Here is a 21,521-nt window from a genome sequence, read left to right on the forward strand (position 1 = left end):
TCAGGGTGAGACAAATTTATCAATTTTTCTTTTAAAAACAAGTCAAAAGTTCATTTTTTAAATCTAGAATTTGATCAAATTTGAACCTCTTTAATTTCTTTTGAAATCAGTTTTTTTTAAATCAAACTCGTTGCTATAAAGGTCTGACTATTACGGTCAAAATTGATTCTATCAGATTTTTTCGAATTTTTTTGAATTCAGACCCTTATAAATTAGTAGTCATGGTATGCATTTAGTTCATTCAGTTTTTTCCCATTATAGTTTATGACGTTCATTACAAAATTAAGATTACTTTCATTTTAGAAAAAAACACATTACACTGAGACCATCATTTATACAAAAAAGTTAATACAAATTTTCAATTTTGTTCTATAAGGATTATGAATGATAGTTTATGATTCTTGCATTTTAAACAAAACTTCCGTAATTTTTTTTTGTTATGATGTGTATATTAGGTTGGAGTAAGAGTAGACTTTTGTAAATAAAGTTTTGTTAAAAATACTAAAATAAATTATTTTATAATTGCTGAAAAAACCGCAGAAATTTGTGGAGTTTCTAGTCAACTAGTCAAGGACTTGGCAAAGATTTGGGGAGTTCTGGGATCTGGCTTTGCCCTTGATGAAGAAAAACTTGAAGCTCTCTGTGAAGAAAGCGAAAAAATCTATTTTGACTTTTTGCAAGGTGTAGGGTGCTATCCAATCACTCCTACTCTATAAAAAATCTTAAAACATGGTTGTGAAGTTATTTCAAATTGTGTACTACCTATCGGTCTTATCAATGAAGAGGCTGGAGAAAGAAATAACAAAATTTTGCAACATGTAAGAATATTTCACTCAAGAAAATCTTCATGGTTAAATGAGATGTCTGATCTCTTTCATAGACTTATTGACATCAGTGACCCAGTCATCCTTAAACACAAAAAGAAATTGCTGAAAATGAGAAAACGTAAACCCCCTGTCTACAGCAATACTTTCGATCTTGAAGCGCCCAATGATTTTTCTACCCGAGATTGAAACAGAAAGTGATGAGTCTGACATTGAAGATACTGAAAAGCGAAAAAAATTTTTCAAAATTTTATTAGATAACTTCTGCAAATAAATTATATTTTAATTGTTACTTATAACATTGTAGTGTTTTAGTACCGTCTTAGGGTTTCTTCGCATTTTCGACCAAAATTGACCACTGTTGATTGGTTGATAGCTTTAACAACCAAGATTTTCAGGTTGGGGTTTTAAATTATGACTTTCATATATTTACAGTGTTATATTTGTCACCTCTGTTTTGGTAACGAAATAGGTACGTAAGGAAATCTATGCTTAGGTATCTTCCAAATAAATATAGTGTTTATAGCTATAAAGATTCTTTTACGTTTATCTTTAAAAATTAGAGAATAATTATCAAATAGTACAAAATGTATTTTTCAGCGAATAAAAGTTAAAAATTACCTAGCTTTTGACTCACTTATTTTAATTTTGGAACCATTTCCTCTTATTATAATTTACTACTTCATAATATAATCTTTATTTTATGTGTATCGTGATTTTTAATATTTTTTTTTTCTTTCTTCTTTTGTTTATGTTGTAAACATAATTTTGAATGTAGGTAGAATTTTTTAAAATCCCTGGAATTTCCTATAAATTTTTTTGAAGGTCTTATATATTCTTACAAAGAGATAAGAGATAAAATCCCAGATTCTTTTCTTAAACTTTTTTTGTTTAATACTATTATACAAAAAAAAACTACTAAAAACAAACAGAAATTACAAGCTAAATTTGTCAAATGCACTGCATATGTTTATAAAATATTTTAAGTCAATTACTCTTTACAGTGTGATTAAAAATATTAACTGCTAGTGAAGCTTTTGGTCTGGTCATTCTAAAAAATTTGCTGGAAATACATGCAAGGCTGGTAATAATATTTAGTAAGGTTCCTTTTAAAATGGTAAAACTTGAAACAAAATCTAAACTATTATTCTTAATTAAGTACAAAAAGTTTTTAAATTTAGACTAAAAATGTCTTTAAGAAAAACAAATAATGTATCAGCTTCTCACTAAAATCAATTTTCCCCATCTGCATTCTCCACTGTAAAATGCATGACATGGTATAGATTTGCTTAAGAAAAGTGATTAGAATATGACTAGATTTAGTTTCTGTGTTTGTTGTTGCTGCTTGTTCCTGCTCCTTGTTCTCATAAATGAGAATTAAGAGTAAGAGTAAGTTAAAATTAGTCCTAAAAATGAGAAAAAAAAAAAAAAAAGAAAAGAAAAAAACAAAACACATCCATGCACACACAAACCTGAAAAATTAGATATCATTTTATGTATATGTATGATAATGTTTTTGTTATCTTCAGAACCTTAAATGGAAGATTGGTTGAATATGTTGTAAGAGTTTTCATTCTTAAATGGTTAGTATTTAAATTGAAGCACCCCTAAGACATTCAAAATTTTTTGTTTGTATTTTTTAGTATCAAGAACTGTTTGGATGGTTTAGAATTTGTAAAAAAAAAAAATACAAAAACAGATTTTTGTTCTTGAGAAATATTGAAATATTCAAACTCCTTGATACAAATGTATTGGTATTAATGCAAATTCTTGCAAGATGTTTGAAAAGTTAAAGAAAAGATAACAAAGATGTTATATTTTGCAACAAGCTTCATTGTTTAGTATGTAAGCTGCCAGCATGAATGAAAAAAGAAAATGTTGTAATTTTAAATTTGAAAACCTATATTTCTAAGGATGATATCATACTCTATAAAGGTAAGAACTGTGAAAAATATCTATATTGTGAATTCAAAATTCTTTCTTACAATATAAATGTTTGAAGTTCTCAAAATTGAAAACATAGATTTACCTTATTTGCCTTGCTTTGAACATAAGGACCAATGAAGGAAAAATGTTTTTTTAAGTTATTGGATGATGGAGTGACTTATTTATTAGTTTATGCAATAGAGTAAAAAAGATACCTTTTTTAATTTGTGCCTCATCAATGTGGAAAGGAAATTAATCAAAAGCAAAACACTTTGGCCAAAAGCTTTGCTGTTTTAAATCTATGAAGAGTTTCATTTAAATATATTAATAAAACTTCATTTATCTTAATAGAGTGAAGTTGGTTATTTGTTATTTAATAAAAATAGAAAAATCAAGCACTTTAACTATAACATGAAAAAGTAAAGTGAAAAAGCTAAATCATGTATATTTGTCATACTAGCTTTATAATTTACACTAGCATTTAATAACTTATATTGGCATTTAAGAATTTAAACTGGGATTTTTTTATTATTTTTATTAGCGCTATATAATATATACCAGCATTTTATAATTTAATTATGATATGAGTATGTTTTGATTTTAAATATTCCAGTATGTTTGCTTTTATAATTTCATAAATGTTAGTGTTCTTACACCATTAATTTTTTTCTTTTTTCTTCTGTACATTCTGACATTCTGATTGACTTTTATATTTTACTTTGAAAGTTTAAAAGTAAATTTAAGTAATGCATTTAAAAGTTACTTTAAAAGTAAGGTTGTCATTGGGGAACTATAATTGTTATTAAGCCAAATTTGTTTTGCTCTATCTGTTTCTATTGCTTTACATAATATTTAAAATCATAAAAATGAATTGTTTCTTGATATGCAACAAGAGTTGGCTGTTCTTAATCTTCTTAATCTTTTTCAAAAAAGAAATTAATTTTACTACTAAATTTTTTTAGGTGTAAATGAGTTTGATTGATAATAAGACAAGCAACCAAGTTCAGAAGTGACATCTTTATTCAAGCTTTGATTGAGTGAATTTATGATGGATTTTATGTGTGGTGTTATTGAAGGTAGTTTCTTATCTTTGCTATATTTCAATTATTTCATCACAATAATTATTAGTGACTTTATGATGATATTGTAAGAAAATATCCAGTTTCTGGGAAAAGAGTGCAAGTGGATGTTTGCTTAATTTTAATTGCATAACTTCAGACTTAAAATAATACAATAACATAACTTTGAATTTTGTTTTGTTTGGATTTGTTACATAAGTCAGCAGTATAATTCCATTTATTATCAAAAATTTTAGTGCAACTTAAAGCAATATAAGCAGCATTGCTTTTAGTTGTTTTCAATTAAAAATATGCATGGAAACAAATCTCATGGAGTTGCTCCAATTTTAATTTGTTAATTGAATTTTTAATAACATTTTAGTCGTTATGAGTGTTTTTTTTTATTACAAAACACTTTTTTTTGCTGATGTCCAAGTGCAATTTTTCCTTGAAAAAGATTTAAATCTCCCTCTTTCTATTAAGAAACCAGATTATTCTACTTACCTTTCAAATCAAGAATGCTAAAAAACAAATATTTTTTTTTTAGCTCAGATGAGTAATGAATACATCTGGCCATAGTTTGTAAATGTGTTCAAGTTTCTATTGAAAACCTCACCTAAAAGCCTCAAATCACTCAATGTGTAGTGTATAACATAAAATTTTTATAACTTAATTGCTGCTAAATGTTATGATAAAATGTGTGTGTGTATATATATATATATATATATATATATATATATATATATATATATATATATATATATATATATATATATATACATATATATATATATATATATATATATATATATATATATATATATATATATATATATATATATATATATATATATATATATGCGTGTGTGTGTGTCTGTGTGTGTGTCTGTGTATATACATATATACATATATACATATATACATATATACATATATACATATATACATATATACATATATACATATATACATATATACATATATACATATATACATATATACATATATACATATATACATATATACATATATACATATATATATATATATATATATATATATATATATATATATATATATATATATATATATATATATATATATATATATATATATATATATATATATATATATATATGAAGGACTTATGAAGTAAAAAAAAATCATGTTTATAGACACATTTAACAAAATATGATACAAAAAGAAAAAACAATTAATACTTCATATCTCCAACTTTTGCATTGATCACAGAAGCAAATGTCCTGGGAATTGACTCATAAATTTGTAATGAAATTTTGTGGAATATTGGCCTATTCTCTTTTTAACATTTGAAAACATTCTTCTACATTTTTGGGGTTATATTCAGCTTTTTTTTATCCAAATAATCCCAAACATGTTCAATAATGTTCAAATCTGGACTTTGAGGAGACCAATTCATTACTTCAAGAACTCCCTTCTCACACATGTCCTGTAAATATTTTTTGGCTGCTCGGGAACAATGTTTGGGGTCATTGTCTTGCTGTAGAATAAAATTATTACCAATTAGTCTCATTCCAAATGATATTGGATGATGTCTTAAAATCTTCTTCTTACATACTGTTGTCTTTTGCTACCTAACAATTCAAATTTTGATTCATCTGTGTATAGTGCAGTTTAACATTTCTTGCGTCCAATTATTATGCTGTTTTGCATATTTAAGTCTTTTTTCTTTATTGCCGCAATGTAGTAAAGGCTTTCGAACTGCAACATAGCCTCTTAACCCAGCTTTTAGCAAATGTCCTTGAATGCAAGATGAGGAAACATTTGTCCCAGTCGCAGCCTGAATTTCTTGAGCTAGTTCACTGGAGACTTTTTTCCAATTTTGCATAGACAAGTTTTTAAAATACTTTATGTCATGTCTTGTAAGCTTTGGAGGTCTTCCACTTCGAATTTTATCCTCAAGAGATCCCGTGTTTTTAAATTTTTTTATAATTTCTCTAATGGCTGTCCTTGAATATTTAGTTTTTTGAACAATTTGTCGTTGAGAATAACCATCTTCATGAAGTGCAATAATTTATTACTTAAATAACAATAAACATAATAATACAAAAGAAAAAAAACAAACTTAAATTAGAATAAGTTTTGCTCTTAAAAAAACAAAAAATAACATTAAACACAGAGTATCTATGAAATATCTTTGTAAACTCTACTATCATCTAATATGAAGCCGTCACAGCAATAAATAAACAAAAATGCAAGAGCAAACTAAAAACAAACAAGTTGATACGAATTGAATTCAGATCAGCATGCAATAAAAATAAACACGTTAGATATCTAAATACAAAATTCTATGTAAAATTTTGATAAATATTGCTTTTGTTAACTAAAATAGTATTTAGTATTGTTGGAAGTTAGAAATTATATTATATAAAAAAATAATCGGAAGGTACTATTCAAAATATGTTAAAAAACATAAGTTTTAATTAGTAGGCTAAAACTTATTCACAGTACTGTATATATATATATATATATATATATATATATATATATATATATATATATATATATATATATATATATATATATATATATATATATATACATATATATATATATATATATATATATATATATATATATATATATATATATATATATATATATATATATATATGTATATATATATGTATATATATATATATATATATGTATATATATATATATATATAAATGTTTTGTTGGTGCAGGTTTCTATGGCTCACCTTGGGTTTTCAATGAAAGATTAGATTTATTTCAAAGGTAGTTCAAATTTTTTTTAAAAAGTGTTAAATTTTACTAACTTACAAACAAATGCAATTTCCAAGAAATAGAAATGTTTGTTATTAATTAATATTTTAACATAAAATAATTGTTCTAACAAACATTTAAGAAGTAGGTTAAATGATGAACTAGCTCTTGGTATTTTCAGAATGAAAGATTTGGGATTAAATACCTACATGTATGGGCCAAAAGATGATGTCAAGCATAGAAGAGAGTGGAGGGAAAAATACACTGATGTTGAAAAAGGTATTATATTAAAAGTTATTTACAGTGCTATGCATATACATTTCAGTTGAAATTCATATGAAAATCACTAAAGGACAAGGAAAAAAATCTTGTGACAAACTAAAAAAACTCAAAGTATTTAAAATCTAACAATAGATAGACATACAAGGTGACACTATTTTGAACACTAAAAATGGTTTTATCTTCTATTGGTAAATCAATCACTATTGAGGCCGAAGTATCTAGAGTAAAATATCAAGCACTGATCAAATAGAATTTATATCTGTAAAAGATTAATAGTAAATGACAAAAACTGAATTCAAAAACAGAAAGTAGCAAAATTTTTGGTTCAATAAAACTGAAATTTGAGTGAAACAAAAGCAGAAGCTGAAACTGAAACAGGCTGAAACTTGAAAACCAAATTAATGCCAAAATAACATGAATAATTATTTTACATATATTTAACAATCAGTATCTAACATAATTGAATAAAAAATAGAATATTTTTGTAGATATTTTAATATTTGAGCTTCACTTTATATAACATGGTTTTAATTTAAATGGCTACAATTGTTATGACTAAAATTTGATTATGCTCTCAAAAAGTTAAAAAAATCATCAAGATCCCACACCAAAACATTGAGATAAAAAGTAAGTTTTTCTGCACTTACAACACAACAAATGGATTCATTAGAATATGGGAAGTGCTATGGTTTTCTAGAATGTTCTTGTGTTATTTTTTAATACATTCATGTTTTAATAAATTCCATGCAAATATTTAAGCTAGTGCAGGTGATACACTTTATATAAAATGTCAGATCAGAAATCTCATATTTGAAAATGCATCTTGGATAACTATAATTAACCTAATTCTTTCATTTTTTTTTTTTAGCGATGCTGCAAATTTTAATCCAAGAATCTCTTGCCAATTCTGTGGAGTTTGTGTATTCTATATCACCTGGGTTAGATATAGTATTTTCCAGTGATATAGATGTACGTTGTCTACAAGAAAAGCTAACCCAGGTTATTATTTATTTAAAAGTTTTCTGTTTTTGTTTTTCAATCTGAAAAATTTAAATTAGAATGAATTTTTCAGTTTAAAAAAAACATTTTATCAATGTTTGAAACATCTGATGGAAAAGTTAGTTGGTGTTTTACCTCAACTTACCTTTTGAAACATTTGATAGAAAAAATGGCTTGGTGTTTTACTTCAACTTACCTGCAAGTATCAAGCTTAATTTATCAATAAGCTTTATGACAACTTAAGTTTTATGACAACTTAAGATTTATGGTAACTTAAGATTTCTAAAAAAACATTTAAACTTTTAAATAATTTTTAGGTGCAAGAGTTGGGGTGCAGGTCATTTGCAATTTTATTTGATGATATTGAAGCTGAGCTTTGCTTGACTGATAAAAGTGAATTTAGATCTTTTGGTGAAGCGCAAGTGGTCATCACTAATAAAGTTTATCATTCTCTTGGTGACGTAAAAATCATGATGATATGCCCAACAGGTTATTTCGTTGATGTTGATTATAATTTTAATAACTTTTAATTTTTTAAGATAGCTTAATTTTGAAATCACTTTTAAAGTCATTTCTAAATTTTAATATTTTTTAAATATTAGTACTAATAAAATAATATTTCAATGAATAGTTATAAATTTAAAAAAAAAAAAAAAAAATTTTGCTTATTTTTTTATCTTTATTTTTTTAAAAAAATTTTCAATAATTTGTATAATTTTTTTAATTAGAATATTGTGACAATCGAGCAAAACCAAACATTGAGTCCTCAGAATATTTAAAGACACTGGGTGAAGGACTGAATAAAGATATATATATTCTGTGGACAGGTTATTATTTCAGTTAATATAGTTTATTATATATTAGGATTTTTTTTTTTAACAACAAAGTTATAAAAAAGAGAATTTTACAAGACTTTGTTTAAGTTATTTCTAAAGAAGAAATAAAAAAAATTAATAAATGGGTTCAGGGAAAATTCTTTATAAACATTGTAGTTAACTTTATTAGCTTGATAGTTTGTCGCATTATATCTTTGCAGGTTGGTTTCTGGGCTGCTGTAAAAAGTTCCAATTAATTTAACTAAAATGGTTATAAGCAATCATAACACATGGAAGATCCCAGTCTACAGGAACGGAAATTTCAAATTTTTATGGAAATGAAAAGAGGTTACATGTCAGTGTTGTGGAATCAGTTTTAAAATAACATACTGTAAAAATATTTTAAAAATTTTCTGTTTTTCTTCTGGATACTTTTAAGATAAATAAATTTCTTTTATACAAATCAATAGAGTTGGGTTTATAGTTATTAAAAATTTAATCAAAAATTTCATAGCTTTTGAAGATCAACCCAGAATTGAATTGCATAAACTTATTATTTGTGTAAAACTCATAGAGATTGTTTTCTTTAAGAATTTTTTTTGGGAATTCTTTTTTTCAGTGAAAGAATTGCCTAAATTCGAGTCCCTCCTTTTAACCTGCTTTCTTTAACAGAAATAGTCTTTGTAATACTGCAATCATTTTGACACTGCTGTAAATCCATGTATGTCTTACATTTTTTTGAGTGTAGATTACATATTTAAAAACATGTTTCAAAAAGGCACATTTACAGGCTTAAGTGACTTTATAGTATAGTGTATGATATGAAGGAGTTTTTAATTCATAAATAGATTTTCAAGAATATAAAAAAATGTTTTTTGGTAAATGATCAACAAAATAATAAATGCTGTACGTTAAAAAAAAACAACAATACTTTATATTACAGGGCTCCACATAACTACAAGTATCCTTTCCAAAAAATTTCCGTGTCTGTTCTGACTGACTATCTATTATATTTGATTGTAATTATATTAATAATCCAATGTAAAAGGTTTTTTTTTTTCTTCAGGTGAAAAGATAGTGTCTCAAACAATTACTGATCAATCTTTGCAGTTATTGACAAGTGTGCTCAACCGTAAGCCTGTTATTTGGGATAACATTCATGCAAATGATTATGATCAACGAAGGTTATTCTTAGGGCCATACAAAGGAAGATCCCGTAAGCTTTGTCAGTCTGTGTCTGGCATTCTTACAAACCCAAATTGTGAATATGAATGTAACTTCATTGCTTTTCACTCGCTTAGTTCATGGATGAAGGACTGCTTTTTGAAATCTGAAAATAAAGTTCAAGAAACATTTGAATATGACAGCAATTTGGCACTTGAGGAAGCTGTTAAAAGCTGGATGGAACTCTTTAATTTGAAGCGTGATATATTGTATGGCGAAAAGATTAGTAACAAGATTTCCTTTAATGACATTAATTCATTTGCATCAACTTTACCAGAAAACAGTGTTGCAATAGAAAATTATGCTGGAAGTGGAAATGGTATGTTCTTTCATTTAAATTGAGTAAATTTAGACATGATGTCCTTTCACTGTTATAAGTCAGCAAGTTTTCGTTGTTATAAATTATTGTTATAAGTTATTGTGAGTTTAAGTGATATTTGCTGTGGTAAGAATCAAAAGTATGTGTTTTAATATTTTTTAATTATAAAAAATTTTTCAAGGTAAGATAAAATCTTCTTGTTGTGGGAAAATCTTCATGATCACATTTAAATAGAGCTTTTTTTAATGTGCAAATCTTTACGTCAATTTGATATTTGGATTATTAATAAACTATAGATATTTTATTGTTTAAATAGCGTATGCTTCAGATGCAAGCTCCCCTCCAAAAAAAGTTAGGACTTCTCTGTTGACTATTTCTGATGTCATTTTATTGTGTCATTTGTTCTACCTTCCATATGAGCATGGTGATTCTGGTCAAAGGATGATAGATGACTTTAAGTGGCTAAAAGAAAATGCTGTTGATTATAAAAGTGCTGTTGATCAGTATAAGGTAGTATACCTTATTTTAATTACTTAAAAATCAAATTTGTTTGGCTAAATAACTGTGGATATCAACTGGGCTTCCTTACTTTTGATTATAACAGAAACCATGATAAAGTTGCTTTTCTTCATGTTTTCCACAAAATACCCTCTAAAGCATATTACAATTTTTAACTTGTTAAATATAATATGGTTACCTAGGCTGTAAAGCATTTTTATTGTTGGCAGTAATCAATCATTCCTCAAAATACATATGCACTTGGCCTACTGAATTTACACGGCTTGATTTGCTGCATTTTCTGTAAAAAGTTGAGGCCATTTTTTTGCAGCTTATTTTTGTATTGTGTTAGAAATAACGTTTTGAAAGGGTTGATAATATTTGCATTTAAATAATATGGTTGTGCCAATTATTATATGAAAGTTTGGTGTATAATTTTATTGTCATGTAATATGTATTTCTAATTTTATTCTGGCTGATTTCATTTTTCATTAAATTCTATTAGAAAGTGGAGTAATGAAATAGACACACAGTCTATTATGTTTACTGTATATAGTCAAATTTTATACATAGTTATCTCTCAGCGGAGATAAAAAAATGTTAGAGAACTTCATACATGGAAACATTTGTTTTGTTTTAGAATACAAATGATAAATAAATGTGTTGTAACAAGTTGTAAAACTGATTACTCTAATGTTCTAAAAAAGTCAACATTTCATTTTCCTGAAGAAAGTGATTTGCAAGAACAATGGATATATTTTGTAAAAAGTAATATTGGGTTCCATTTAAATATTCAGCTATTTGTGCTGACTACCTTGATGACAAATTTATTAAATATTGAAAAGATGCACCTTGAAATGGAACCTTCTTCCTGTTCCAACTATTCAAACAGATCAAATAAGCGGATCATTTACTATAAGGATGCTAAAGTTGTCCCAAAAAGAACCAACTTTAAGATATTTGGGAAAAGATGAGTTTGATTATTTTCAAAATGTTGATAAAATAATTTATTTTGATTCTTTAACAGAACAACATTTACCACCAGGATTTACATTTAAGAAACTTCATGATAGTGTTGTTTACTATAAACTCTGTTTTGATGTAACATCAGGCATACTGTGTTTGATTCAATTACTGTTGATAAAGATCTTGTTTGATTATCCTATGAAGGCTACCATATTTCTATACCTGAATGGTTTTGCAGTTGTCATAATTGCAAATTAACAAGCAGCAGTATATTGGGAAATTTTCCTACTTATATGAGAAATAAAGTTAATTATATGAACTCAATTTTGACTGAGCTAAATGAAATTAGATAGTGTTCTCCTCAAGGCAGACCTCCATATTTCGCTTCCATCTTATGTTACGCATTACACTTATTTTACATCACACTTCAGCACAGTCATATAAGTTATTGTTAGAATAACTACCCTTACTATCTTTTAGTTTACTAAAAAAATTTTAAAGTGGTGATATAAGTGCATTTAAAGCTAAAATAGTTGTTACAAAAAAATTGTGAATCAAATAATTGCGTGCTTCTTGTGGATGAGCTATTGCAGATGAGCTATTGCAGATGAGCTAAAAAGCCATTCTTATGTTTTAAGGTCACCTTCTGAAGTTTGCATAACAGATTCATTGTTAAAAAAAGAAATTGATGAATGTATTACATCATAGCACCATTGTCTGGTTTTAAAGTAAGAGCTGTTGTTACAGATAAACATTTAACCAATGTTAATGCCTTTTTAGAGTTTCATTAAGCATATTCTGGAGATTAAAAACTATTTAATTATCATGCAGTTTATAATGGAGTCTTAAAAACATACTTGTTATTTAGCATAATCCATTTTATAAAAAAAAGTGTAAGAAATAACTTATTGAATACAAAAAAACGTTTTTCCCTCCTTTTTATTTGATTTGTTCAGAGACAAAGTTGAAGTTTCAGAAGCAGAAACTCAATACACCTAATTAGCTTGACAATCCCACTGTAAATGGAGATAACAAACCCACATATTGTAGAGAAATTGTAAATTGGATTAAAATTTGGTCAATATGCAAATATTTTACTTTAACCAAACAAGCTTCTCAGCTCTTATAACAACATTATGTGCAACTGCATCTCTTATTGATGATTTCCTTGAAGAAAGCTATGCATTTGTTCTTATTACTTCCGGCTATAAAGTGATCATTTGGAGCTATGCTTTAGTAAGTATAGACAAATGAGCAGTGGTAGATTTCTTGTGAGTATGTAATAGTGTAATGAGATTTTGGCAGTAAGAAGTATTTTATTATCCTTTAACACTTAAAAAAATTAAAATCCTTTGTTATTTTTTTGGAGAGTTGTAGGTAGTCCTTGCATTATGTAAGGTTATTTTTAGGATATTGATATGTAAAGCTATCTGAAAACCTATTTCAGTATTCCCTGTGTCATTGGAATAAACTGAAGCAGACAATCAGTCAGCGAAAAATCTTGTGTAGCAGAATGTAAATATAAAAAGATAATCTAAGTATTCTAACCATTTTAACAAAATATGAACTAAGCATTCATATCGAATTACCAAACATAACCAAGAGCTCAAGCTTTCAAACATTCTCCGTAAAAAAAACTGGCCTCCTAATTTTTTACAGAAAATGCAACAAATCAGGGTGTGTAAATTCAGTTGGCCATGCTGTACAATAAAAGAGTAGAGATATGTGTTCTGGAAAGCTCGGTAAGACTGAAGTTCTGATTTATAGGATTATTGTGTTGTTCATAGTAGATGTATGAATCAAGGGCTTGCTTGTTCATTGATCAACAAAAGAAAATGAGATTTTTAAATTATTTGGAATTGAAAATTTTTTTTCCAGGTTGATGAATGGAATCAACGTGCTCATTGCTTTCAAGAAGCATGCAGTGCAGTTACTGATATGTTTTTGAAGTTTAATGATATACCAAACCGACGCATACTTCAGCAATTATATCCATACATCTATGATCTTAAAGAATCTGTTAATATGCTTTCATCTTTTGTCAAATGGCTCGGTGGGTGTATGTTTTTCTTTTTATTGAAAAATTTATTTGATGCCTTAATTGCAACATATCTTATGATTGCAGGTTCTGAAAAACGAAAAACCACTGGAAACCTTTTCCCTGATAACCCTGAATCATGGTTTTTTCGTGGCGGAATCACTGAAGAGATGCAGGTGTTCTAATATTTTAATTGTAGCATTTAATAAGTTGATAGTAAAGTTTATGAAAATCTTTGATATAAAATAGATGCCTGCAGCAGTCTTTTTTTAATTAAAAAAAAATGCTTGTTTTAGAGGTTGGTTCCGAATCCTAAGGATAGACTCTTGAAATCAGAATCCTTATGTGTAGTCCAAACTATACGACCCTATCTGCAACATGATAAGGTATAAATTTTCAAATATTCAAGTTTTTAGTTTTGTTAATCTGTAGGTGGATCGTAATTATTTTTGTTTACATAGAAAAACTAATGAAGACGTTTTTAAACTTTTGTTCGGTATTAAGCATGATAATTATGCTGAAACACTTTTTTGTTATAAAGGCTGCCCTATACAGACTATGTCATCAACTTTGTGACTTTCCGAATGCTTTTGTGCTGTATCCAGACTTGCCCGGAGACAGGTTTGAAAGTTCGATAAATCAGTCTGTATTTTATAGTTTGATAAATCAGTCTATTATTTTATTACAATGTTTTAAAGTTAGATATGTTTAGGTTTTTGTAATGTGGCAAACGAATTTTTTTTGTGTGTTTGATAGTGATCTTGGTGCTTTTTTGGAATTTTCGCCAGAAAATGTTTATGTGATCGAAGTTGATGACGTAATTTTCGGATACGGAGCGGTTCATGAAGATGCGAAAAGTTTTTTCCAAAGACGGAATGAAAAATGGTTACCTTCAGTGAGTCATAAAATTTCCTAGTTAACAGTTGTGTCCAAAGCAAAAAAGTTTTTCCTCTAGAATAACTTTTTTTAAAAATTTTTATTGTAGATCTGCGAAAGCTATAAAAAAGCTAATGACCCCTCCAACTGGTCAATTGAAGATGAAGCTATTAACAGGCTGTTCCACCCACAAGACATATCAGCACATCTACTTAATAACTACAATGGTCTTCTTACCATTAAAATGAGAAATAAGGTAATTCTGCTTTTAATACAACCCTTGCAACGTAATGCTAAAAACAGCGTACTTGGATTATATAGATAACTTTTTTATGTAATCAATGCCGTCAAGTTAAACAGGCTATGTATTAAACTGTCAAAATGAAACTCACTTGATGAATGATTGTCATGATTTTATGTTAAATTTTACCATCGTCAATCTCAGACATCACTAGTGGATAACGACTATTCGTAGGGTTCGTAGCTTTATCAACTATACTACATTATTGAACTTTACTTCAAAACATTCTTTAGGAATACTCCTGAAGAAGATGATGTTCATTTGTTATTCTATCGTTACATCTTTTACTTTAATATTGTTTTGAAGAATCTCCTAAGATTCATTTTTTAAGTGCAGCTTCAAGAAACAATGATTTTGTTGAAAAATGATGAGCAACTCTTCGGATTTTTTTTTTTTTTTTTTTCTTTTTCTGAATTCTCGTTCATTCTTTAAAGAGAATAATTTGTTAAGGAATTCACATTAAAAATTACATATATTTACATAATTTAGTGTGAATTATGTAAGTTAAAAAAAAAAGTCAATTTTATTTATGTTCTTACTTCTTATTTCTAGGATATAAATGTCGCTCGAAGATTATTGAAATGTGTTTGTTCTCGTTTGAAGCCAGACAGCAACGTTTTTTGCCAGCTTTCTGCCTATCAAAATTCTCAATATGAAACTCTTTACAAAGAGTTAGGATTCTACACCATTCAATTAGAGAATTCTCCTACGAACGAGTTTTTCTACGGTTGGAAAAAGGTTGAAGTGAGTTAAAAGACGAAAAAAGAAAAAAAAAAAAGAAATCAGTTTGGTTTAAATCTTTTTATCTTGTGAATAATTTACAAAATTTGTATGGAACATAAATTTTGAAGGTTCATAAGCAGATTTTTAGTTGGTTAGGAGAAAAACAACCTATCAATAACTTGAAAAATAACAGGAAAATTTTTTTTTTCCACTCAATTTCATTAGTCTTTTGAGAAAATCTTATACAATTGATTCATTTTAAACTTATAAACACTGGTTTGAAGTAAGTAACAAATTTGTTTCTGTTTCGAACGTGGCTTAGAAATTTCGGCTGAATTTTTCTGCATTCCTATATTGTTTCAGCAGAAATCTCGGTTCAATAGCTAGGCCAAACTAATTTTTTTTTTTGGCCAAAAAATTATTTTATTAAAAATTAAATTTATAAAAAATATTGACGATTCTAATATTTCTTATATATTCAGTGTTCAATGCTATGACTTCGACTTTTTTTGTTTGAGCTTTTTTCAAAAAATCGAGTAATTTTTTAAAATATTTTCTTTAAGTCTTTCATGTTTTATATAAGATAGTATTGTCATACTAATCAAATAACTCCTAAAGTAGACAATTCAATGTCACAGATAAAAATTTCTTAATTTTCTCAAAAAGACGAACTTTGTTTTACAACACAAATAAAAATAGAGTTAAAAAGATATTATGAAGAGCATACTTTTATAAATACACGCACGTGCAAAATTCATACGAAAATATAAGCGAAGTTACATGCTTCAGTCCGTTCACTGATTTGAAGAGAATACTAGGCCGGGTGAATAAAAATGAGCGATTGCTTTTACTCAGTAATTGGTCTGCTTTACGTGAATTAAAACTTCAGCAGTTTTCCTCATTTTTATTCAAGTAAAGGTAAGCAATTTACTCAGTAATTGCTCAATTTTACGTGAATAAAAACCTAAGGAAAGTTGTTTCTATTCACGTAAAGCTGACCCATTACTGAGTAAAAGCAATTGCTCATTTTTATTCACCCGGCCTATTTTCTTAAATTGCTGTTTTGAGGTTAAAAAAAGACGAGCACGTGAGTTGACGTGAAATGCACTTAAAAAAAAAACAGTAAGGTCGGTTTAATGCAAGACGTTTAAATCGTGTTCTGATGCGGTATTACACAGTTATAATTTATACTATGCTATCTGTCCTCGTCTTTTGTTCCAAGACCTAATGAGAAATCAATATTTCTGAACAAAAAAAAACACGGTTTTAACTTTTTTTTTAACAGATAAGAAATTTATTTCTTAAAAGTTTTACACCAGTTCAATCGCTTTTTCAAAGGTCCTGTAAACTTTTCAAAGGTCCTTTAAATTGGTTTCAGCTGCCTGCGCTTTATCCTAATAACAATTGCAACGCACGAAAACTCGCCTTAATAAATGCGAAAATTACAACTTTGTTCGGCGCTTTTTTAACTGTTTTCATCCAAGATAAGATTTTTTAGACTTTCGTTCTTAATAAAGTAAAACCATATAATCTGAAAGCCCGCCCATGTCGCAATCTTAACTGAGGTGGGGGAGGGGGGCCAAAAATATAAATTCTTTATTAGTTTTTACATAGAATAAAGTATTTTCTTTATTATTTACGAACTATGTGCTTATGTAATATTTATGTCTTTATGGAATGTTTGTAATTTTGTACTACAATAAATTAAAAAATCTCTTGATAAAACTTTATCTTTTTTAATTTCTTCTGTGCGATTCATTTTTGATGCTCAGTTTATGAATTTATATCCTTTTTTGTAATTAGGAAGATTTTTCCTTGCGATTCTTTGATTGTAGTCTTTAGTTTTTCAAGCTCTTGCTACAACTAGTATCTTCTTTATGAGTACTACGTCATTTCGTGGTTAACCTTTTGTTATTCAATCGTTGAAAATAGGTGATTAAGATCAAAATCTTCTAAGTTGAAGATAAATTCCCTTTACCATATTTATAAAATGTGTTGACATGTTTAGTCTACGGAAATTCCACTGCTGCCTGCGGATGATCCGTACTCTTCTTCCAGTTTATGTCGCTGTGCCACACGATTTCGTAGTCCTTCTACTGACGGAAGTTTTCTTGGTCTTCGGTAATCGAGAAGCTCTGTTGTATTCTTAGTGCATCCGACAGGCTTTTTTCGAAAGAGTGGTACTGCTGGTAAAGATTCTTGAGGCGATGTCGACCGTACACCTAGAGAGATTAGAAAGATCACGCAGGTTTTTATTTGCTTTTTGTATTTTAAAGAATGTATATACTTTTTCTTTAAACGTTGCATCTTACAAGGTTTTATTTAGAAAAGTTTTACCTGCTAATAAATCGGATATTTTTTTTTTTGCATTTTGGTCATAATAACAAGTCAATTCAAGAGCATTTCCGTTTCCTTGCGATTCTTTGATCGTAATCTTTAGTTTTTCAAGCTCTAATTGTCTTTCTTTCAATATAAGCTCCTTCATTCGAAACATTTCTTCGTTTTTGATTTTTTCGGCCTCTAAACTCTGTTCTTTTATTTGGTGCTCCCTCCATTGCGATGCACATCTAAGAGATATTGGAATTCATATTTTCGTCATTGTCACTTGCATGATAAACGAATCTCACGATAAGTAAACGATATTCAGCTTAAAATGCTGACAGATTAAGTAAGCAACAGTCAGATTAAAATTAATTATGGTTAAATTAGAGTATATGGTATTATATATATGAGCATATATTTATATATATGATAACTGTATTAAGATAAACACCAATCATTGTTTACGTACTCATTAAAGTACATGACACTCGCATACATCTTCTGCACATCATTATCTGCTGATGTATTCATGTCATTGCTTTGCTTATTTTAGTGATCATAACTAGATGTTTCTTTGAAAATACAGAAACCTTTAAACGTGCTCGCGCGTGTATGTGTGTGTGTATGTGTATGGTTGTGTGTGTGTGTGTGTGTGTGTGTGTGTGCATGCGAGTGTAAGGTAGTGAGTGTTTACCAGTTTATGAGTTTTAGTTATCAGCTTACCTTTCGCACCTCGTGTTTTCATCTTTTCCGAACTTTAATCGAAACGATTTTTGACACATGACGCAATTGACCATGTTTTAATGCCACATCAAGTGAGAGTTCATATCACTGTTTTTAGTTTACTATTTAAGTTTTTCTTAAATTTGAAAATAGCGACTAAGACATGCTTAACAATGCGTGCCCTTTCAACCGAATCATTTGCGCGCGAATGGTGCGATTTCCTTTATTCTCTGGATTGTTTTTTTAATTTATTTATGGAATAACTGTTAAAAAATGGATTTTCCTTAAAGTTAAATGGCCTCCATATATTTGTAAAATAAAATTTCGTATTTGAAACACTTAACCGGAAAGTAAACAGCCATAAAAGTAAAACATGTACATCATTTTTTTCAACTTATTTAAGAATCATGCGGCAAGGAGCTTAAAAACACGCTTTTACTTTCTCTGCTCAAGTTAGACTTAAAAAAAATATAGTTAAAACAAGATAGATTTTAGTTTTCAAAAAATGTCAGGGAAAAAAAAAGAATGCTTTTATAAATAGTAGTTATTCTCGTATTCCATTCTTCGTATATTGATTTACTTTATTGTATTGGTTTTTAAATTATTTGATTTTTTTAACAATCGTTAAGTCATGAAAATCTATAACTTTAAATTAAAATAGGTGATTGATTTTAAATAATATCGTATGATAATTAAAACATCGTATAAAATCGTGTCGATAATATCGTGTCGTATTTTGTTAACCCCAAAGTCCTTTTTGGTCTTTTTTTTCTGATTTATCCAAAGTTGAGATCTTTTCATCCTTGAAAAATTGCTCTTCTGCATTTAAGAAAGAAACTAAATTTTTTTCCCAAGCAGATTTTTCTGGTTGTATATTGTTTTCTTCCTCTTTCTTCTTCGATGCGCCCTTTTTCATTTGGTTTATTCTCTTCCAAAGAACTGCTTCCGGTTGCTCTTCTGATATACTTTTAGTCCAAAAGTCCGCTTCTGAGTTTTTCTCATTAGAATTCTCACTCTGAACTCCTGATTTTCTTTTCTTTTTGTATTCCTTTTTCCACAATACAGCTTCTGGCTGTCTTTTCCACAACACTGCTTCCGGTTGCCTTTTCCACAACACTGCTTCCGGTTGCCTTTTCCACAACACCGCTTCTGGTTGACTTTTCCAAAGAACTGCTTCTGGTTGCTTTTTCCACAGAACAGCTTCTGGTTGCATTTCGTTGTCTTTTTTCCAAAGATCTGTTTCCGGTTGTTGCCGCTTCATATTCTCTTTTTTCCAAAGTCCGGTTTCTGGAGGTTGTTCGATATTGAGTTCATTTTTCAAGACTCTTTTTGAGGCAATCTCGTTTAAAAACGTTGCAAGTTCTTGTTCAGAATAACCTGATAACTTATCAACCTCTTCTTCATCAATCGCCTGAGAAGATAGGACATTTGATGACAAAATAATCATCACGGTCACTAGCCATGAACATGTGTCGACCATTTTCAGTCTAAGATAAGCAAAAAAAGTTTAAATATAAAATAAAATAAAATTCTTCAGAACCGCAAATCAATAAATTTGCAAAGGAAAAAGAAAAAGTCGCAATGACGAGGTAAGAATTTCGGATAATCAAAATATGTACCTTCTATGCGACTCTCTCCTAATCTTGTGGCAGATATCAATTAAATTGTTTTACAAAATGTTCGTAACAGATGGCCCCCAACTGTTCAGAAATATTTAAGCAAAAATTGAATAGAACGGCCTTGATTGCGAATAACAGAACATTTTATTGTTTGAAATTTACTAAATTTTTTATATTTCTATTTTTGTCTTTTTTTGATCAAATGTATGAGAAAAAAATACGATTAACAAATTTCGCAAACACTCGTGTAAAACTCACCCTGTTGCCACATAAAGGAACGTTAATTATTCATAAAATTCCGAGGGCATGCAAACCAAACAAATAACTAAGATGAAATCTATCTTTGTTCATCACTATTTCCACACGAGGAATATAGTTTATGTTTATGTAAATAAAATTTTTAAATACTTTGAAAACTAATAAATTTAAAAAATAATACTTAATATTTACTGATTTCAAAGCTCTGAAATTTTCTGCAATTTTCTGAAATTTTAGACAGCCTTTACCCATAATTACACAATTTACCTAAAATTTATTTATCGACTTGATACATCGAAACGTAAGTTTAGAATTATCAATGTGTTTAATTAGTTAAGCTAAATGTTCAGTTGGTTTTTAGGAGATTAACTACAAAAAAAACAAAACAAAAAAACAAAAAAAAAAAAAACGAAAACCTGTTTTTTTATTTTTAACGTTTAATTACGATTAGATGCAGTTAAATGTGGAACGCTTGTGATTAAGGTTTTGTTCACTTCATGCAACTTTTACCTGCGGTCTTACGTTTGCTACACAAAAAAAAGCTCTTTGACAAAAAATCTCCTACTATCAAACTTGTCGCTACTTTTCCATAAAACTTTGAAATATCGCATAAAGCGAAAGGAAACTTTTACACGATCGGTATATGTCATTACCTCAAGCACCGTTTAAGGTTAGGCTATTTACTGAGCCGTTTCAAAATATAAAGAATCGTAAACACATAAAGCGATAAAGTTAACAGGAACTACTGAAAATTTAAATTGAGTTATGTAAATACATTTCAAAAATGACGCATTTCAACGTATCAATAACTAAAAAGCGTTTAGATTACGTTTTAAAATGTTTTAGCGTATCTGAGATTTCAGTCTTAAGAAAACATTTCACAAAAAACTATCCTCTCTATTGAATTGAGCACAATTTCAATTATCAGTTGCATTTGAAGAGCAACAAAGTTGCTCAATTATTTCAAAGTAATGATTATCAAAT

The 21,521-nt window shown here is 28.1% G+C and overlaps 3 protein-coding genes and 1 pseudogene across 15 annotated transcripts; 2 read left to right on the top strand and 2 right to left on the bottom strand.

Annotated features, from left to right (window-relative positions):
* Positions 1 to 779: 779 nt before the first annotated feature.
* LOC145186577 (protein O-GlcNAcase-like) lies at positions 780 to 15,746 on the top strand. 8 transcript variants are annotated; one of them, XM_090094917.1, is made up of 17 exons: positions 780 to 1,222; positions 2,354 to 2,407; positions 3,713 to 3,826; positions 6,535 to 6,586; positions 6,756 to 6,853; positions 7,725 to 7,855; positions 8,173 to 8,344; positions 8,584 to 8,682; positions 9,737 to 10,213; positions 10,530 to 10,723; positions 13,556 to 13,730; positions 13,803 to 13,891; positions 14,012 to 14,101; positions 14,257 to 14,336; positions 14,472 to 14,610; positions 14,701 to 14,847; positions 15,445 to 15,746. In XM_090094917.1, exons 3-17 carry the CDS (start codon positions 3,796 to 3,798, stop codon positions 15,643 to 15,645), a joined length of 2,175 nt encoding a protein of 724 aa, XP_089951043.1. In that variant the 5' UTR covers positions 780 to 1,222; positions 2,354 to 2,407; positions 3,713 to 3,795; the 3' UTR covers positions 15,646 to 15,746. The 8 variants fall into 8 exon arrangements, with proteins under 8 accessions (XP_089951043.1, XP_089951044.1, XP_089951041.1 ...); XM_090094915.1 differs by having other exon boundaries at positions 1,211 to 1,296; XM_090094916.1 differs by lacking the exon at positions 780 to 1,222 and adding an exon at positions 1,804 to 1,908.
* LOC149884478 (uncharacterized) lies at positions 11,236 to 12,385 on the top strand (annotated as a pseudogene).
* Positions 15,747 to 16,879: 1,133 nt separating the features above from the next.
* LOC145186587 (uncharacterized) lies at positions 16,880 to 19,067 on the bottom strand. Of its 4 annotated transcripts, none has more exons than XM_090096255.1 (3): positions 18,670 to 19,067; positions 17,953 to 18,182; positions 16,880 to 17,837 (listed from the first exon to the last, which is right to left on the bottom strand). In XM_090096255.1, the coding sequence occupies exons 1-3, from the start codon at positions 18,732 to 18,734 to the stop codon at positions 17,620 to 17,622; spliced, it is 513 nt and encodes a 170-aa protein (XP_089952381.1). In that variant the 5' UTR covers positions 18,735 to 19,067; the 3' UTR covers positions 16,880 to 17,619. The 4 variants fall into 4 exon arrangements, with proteins under 4 accessions (XP_089952381.1, XP_079918862.2, XP_079918863.2 ...); XM_080062736.2 differs by having other exon boundaries at positions 18,661 to 18,933; XM_080062737.2 differs by lacking the exon at positions 18,670 to 19,067 and adding an exon at positions 18,407 to 18,615.
* A 122-nt stretch (positions 19,068 to 19,189) lies between these two features.
* LOC145186586 (uncharacterized) lies at positions 19,190 to 21,217 on the bottom strand. 3 transcript variants are annotated; one of them, XM_090096253.1, is made up of 2 exons: positions 20,954 to 21,217; positions 19,190 to 20,147 (listed from the first exon to the last, which is right to left on the bottom strand). In XM_090096253.1, exon 2 carries the CDS (start codon positions 20,138 to 20,140, stop codon positions 19,400 to 19,402), a length of 741 nt encoding a protein of 246 aa, XP_089952379.1. In that variant the 5' UTR covers positions 20,141 to 20,147; positions 20,954 to 21,217; the 3' UTR covers positions 19,190 to 19,399. The 3 variants fall into 3 exon arrangements, with proteins under 3 accessions (XP_089952379.1, XP_089952380.1, XP_079918860.2); XM_090096254.1 differs by having other exon boundaries at positions 21,191 to 21,215; XM_080062734.2 differs by lacking the exon at positions 20,954 to 21,217 and adding an exon at positions 20,280 to 20,447.
* Between the last annotated feature and the right edge of the window lie 304 nt (positions 21,218 to 21,521).

The sequence above is a fragment of the Hydra viridissima genome, unplaced genomic scaffold, assembly GCF_058129835.1.
Source record: "Hydra viridissima isolate aposymbiotic clone 2 unplaced genomic scaffold, HvirCarnegie_v1 scaffold_8, whole genome shotgun sequence".
NCBI classification, from domain to species: Eukaryota; Metazoa; Cnidaria; class Hydrozoa; order Anthoathecata; family Hydridae; genus Hydra; species Hydra viridissima.

Excerpts from the sequence above, each read along its gene's own strand:
- LOC145186586 (XM_090096253.1), bottom strand. The coding sequence starts at position 20,140 with ATGGTCGACACATGTTCATGGCTAGTGACCGTGATGATTATTTTGTCA.
- LOC145186587 (XM_080062736.2), bottom strand. The coding sequence starts at position 18,734 with ATGGTCAATTGCGTCATGTGTCAAAAATCGTTTCGATTAAAGTTCGGA. Across the intron at positions 18,183-18,660 it reads GAAAACACGAGGTGCGAAAG|ATGTGCATCGCAATGGAGGG; the intron begins GTAAGCTGATAA and ends AATATCTCTTAG. Across the intron at positions 17,838-17,952 it reads AATATCCGATTTATTAGCAG|GTGTACGGTCGACATCGCCT; the intron begins GTAAAACTTTTC and ends TAATCTCTCTAG.
- LOC145186577 (XM_090094917.1), top strand. The coding sequence starts at position 3,796 with ATGATGGATTTTATGTGTGGTGTTATTGAAG. Across the intron at positions 14,102-14,256 it reads CCTATCTGCAACATGATAAG|GCTGCCCTATACAGACTATG; the intron begins GTATAAATTTTC and ends TTTGTTATAAAG. Across the intron at positions 14,611-14,700 it reads ATGAAAAATGGTTACCTTCA|ATCTGCGAAAGCTATAAAAA; the intron begins GTGAGTCATAAA and ends TTTTTATTGTAG.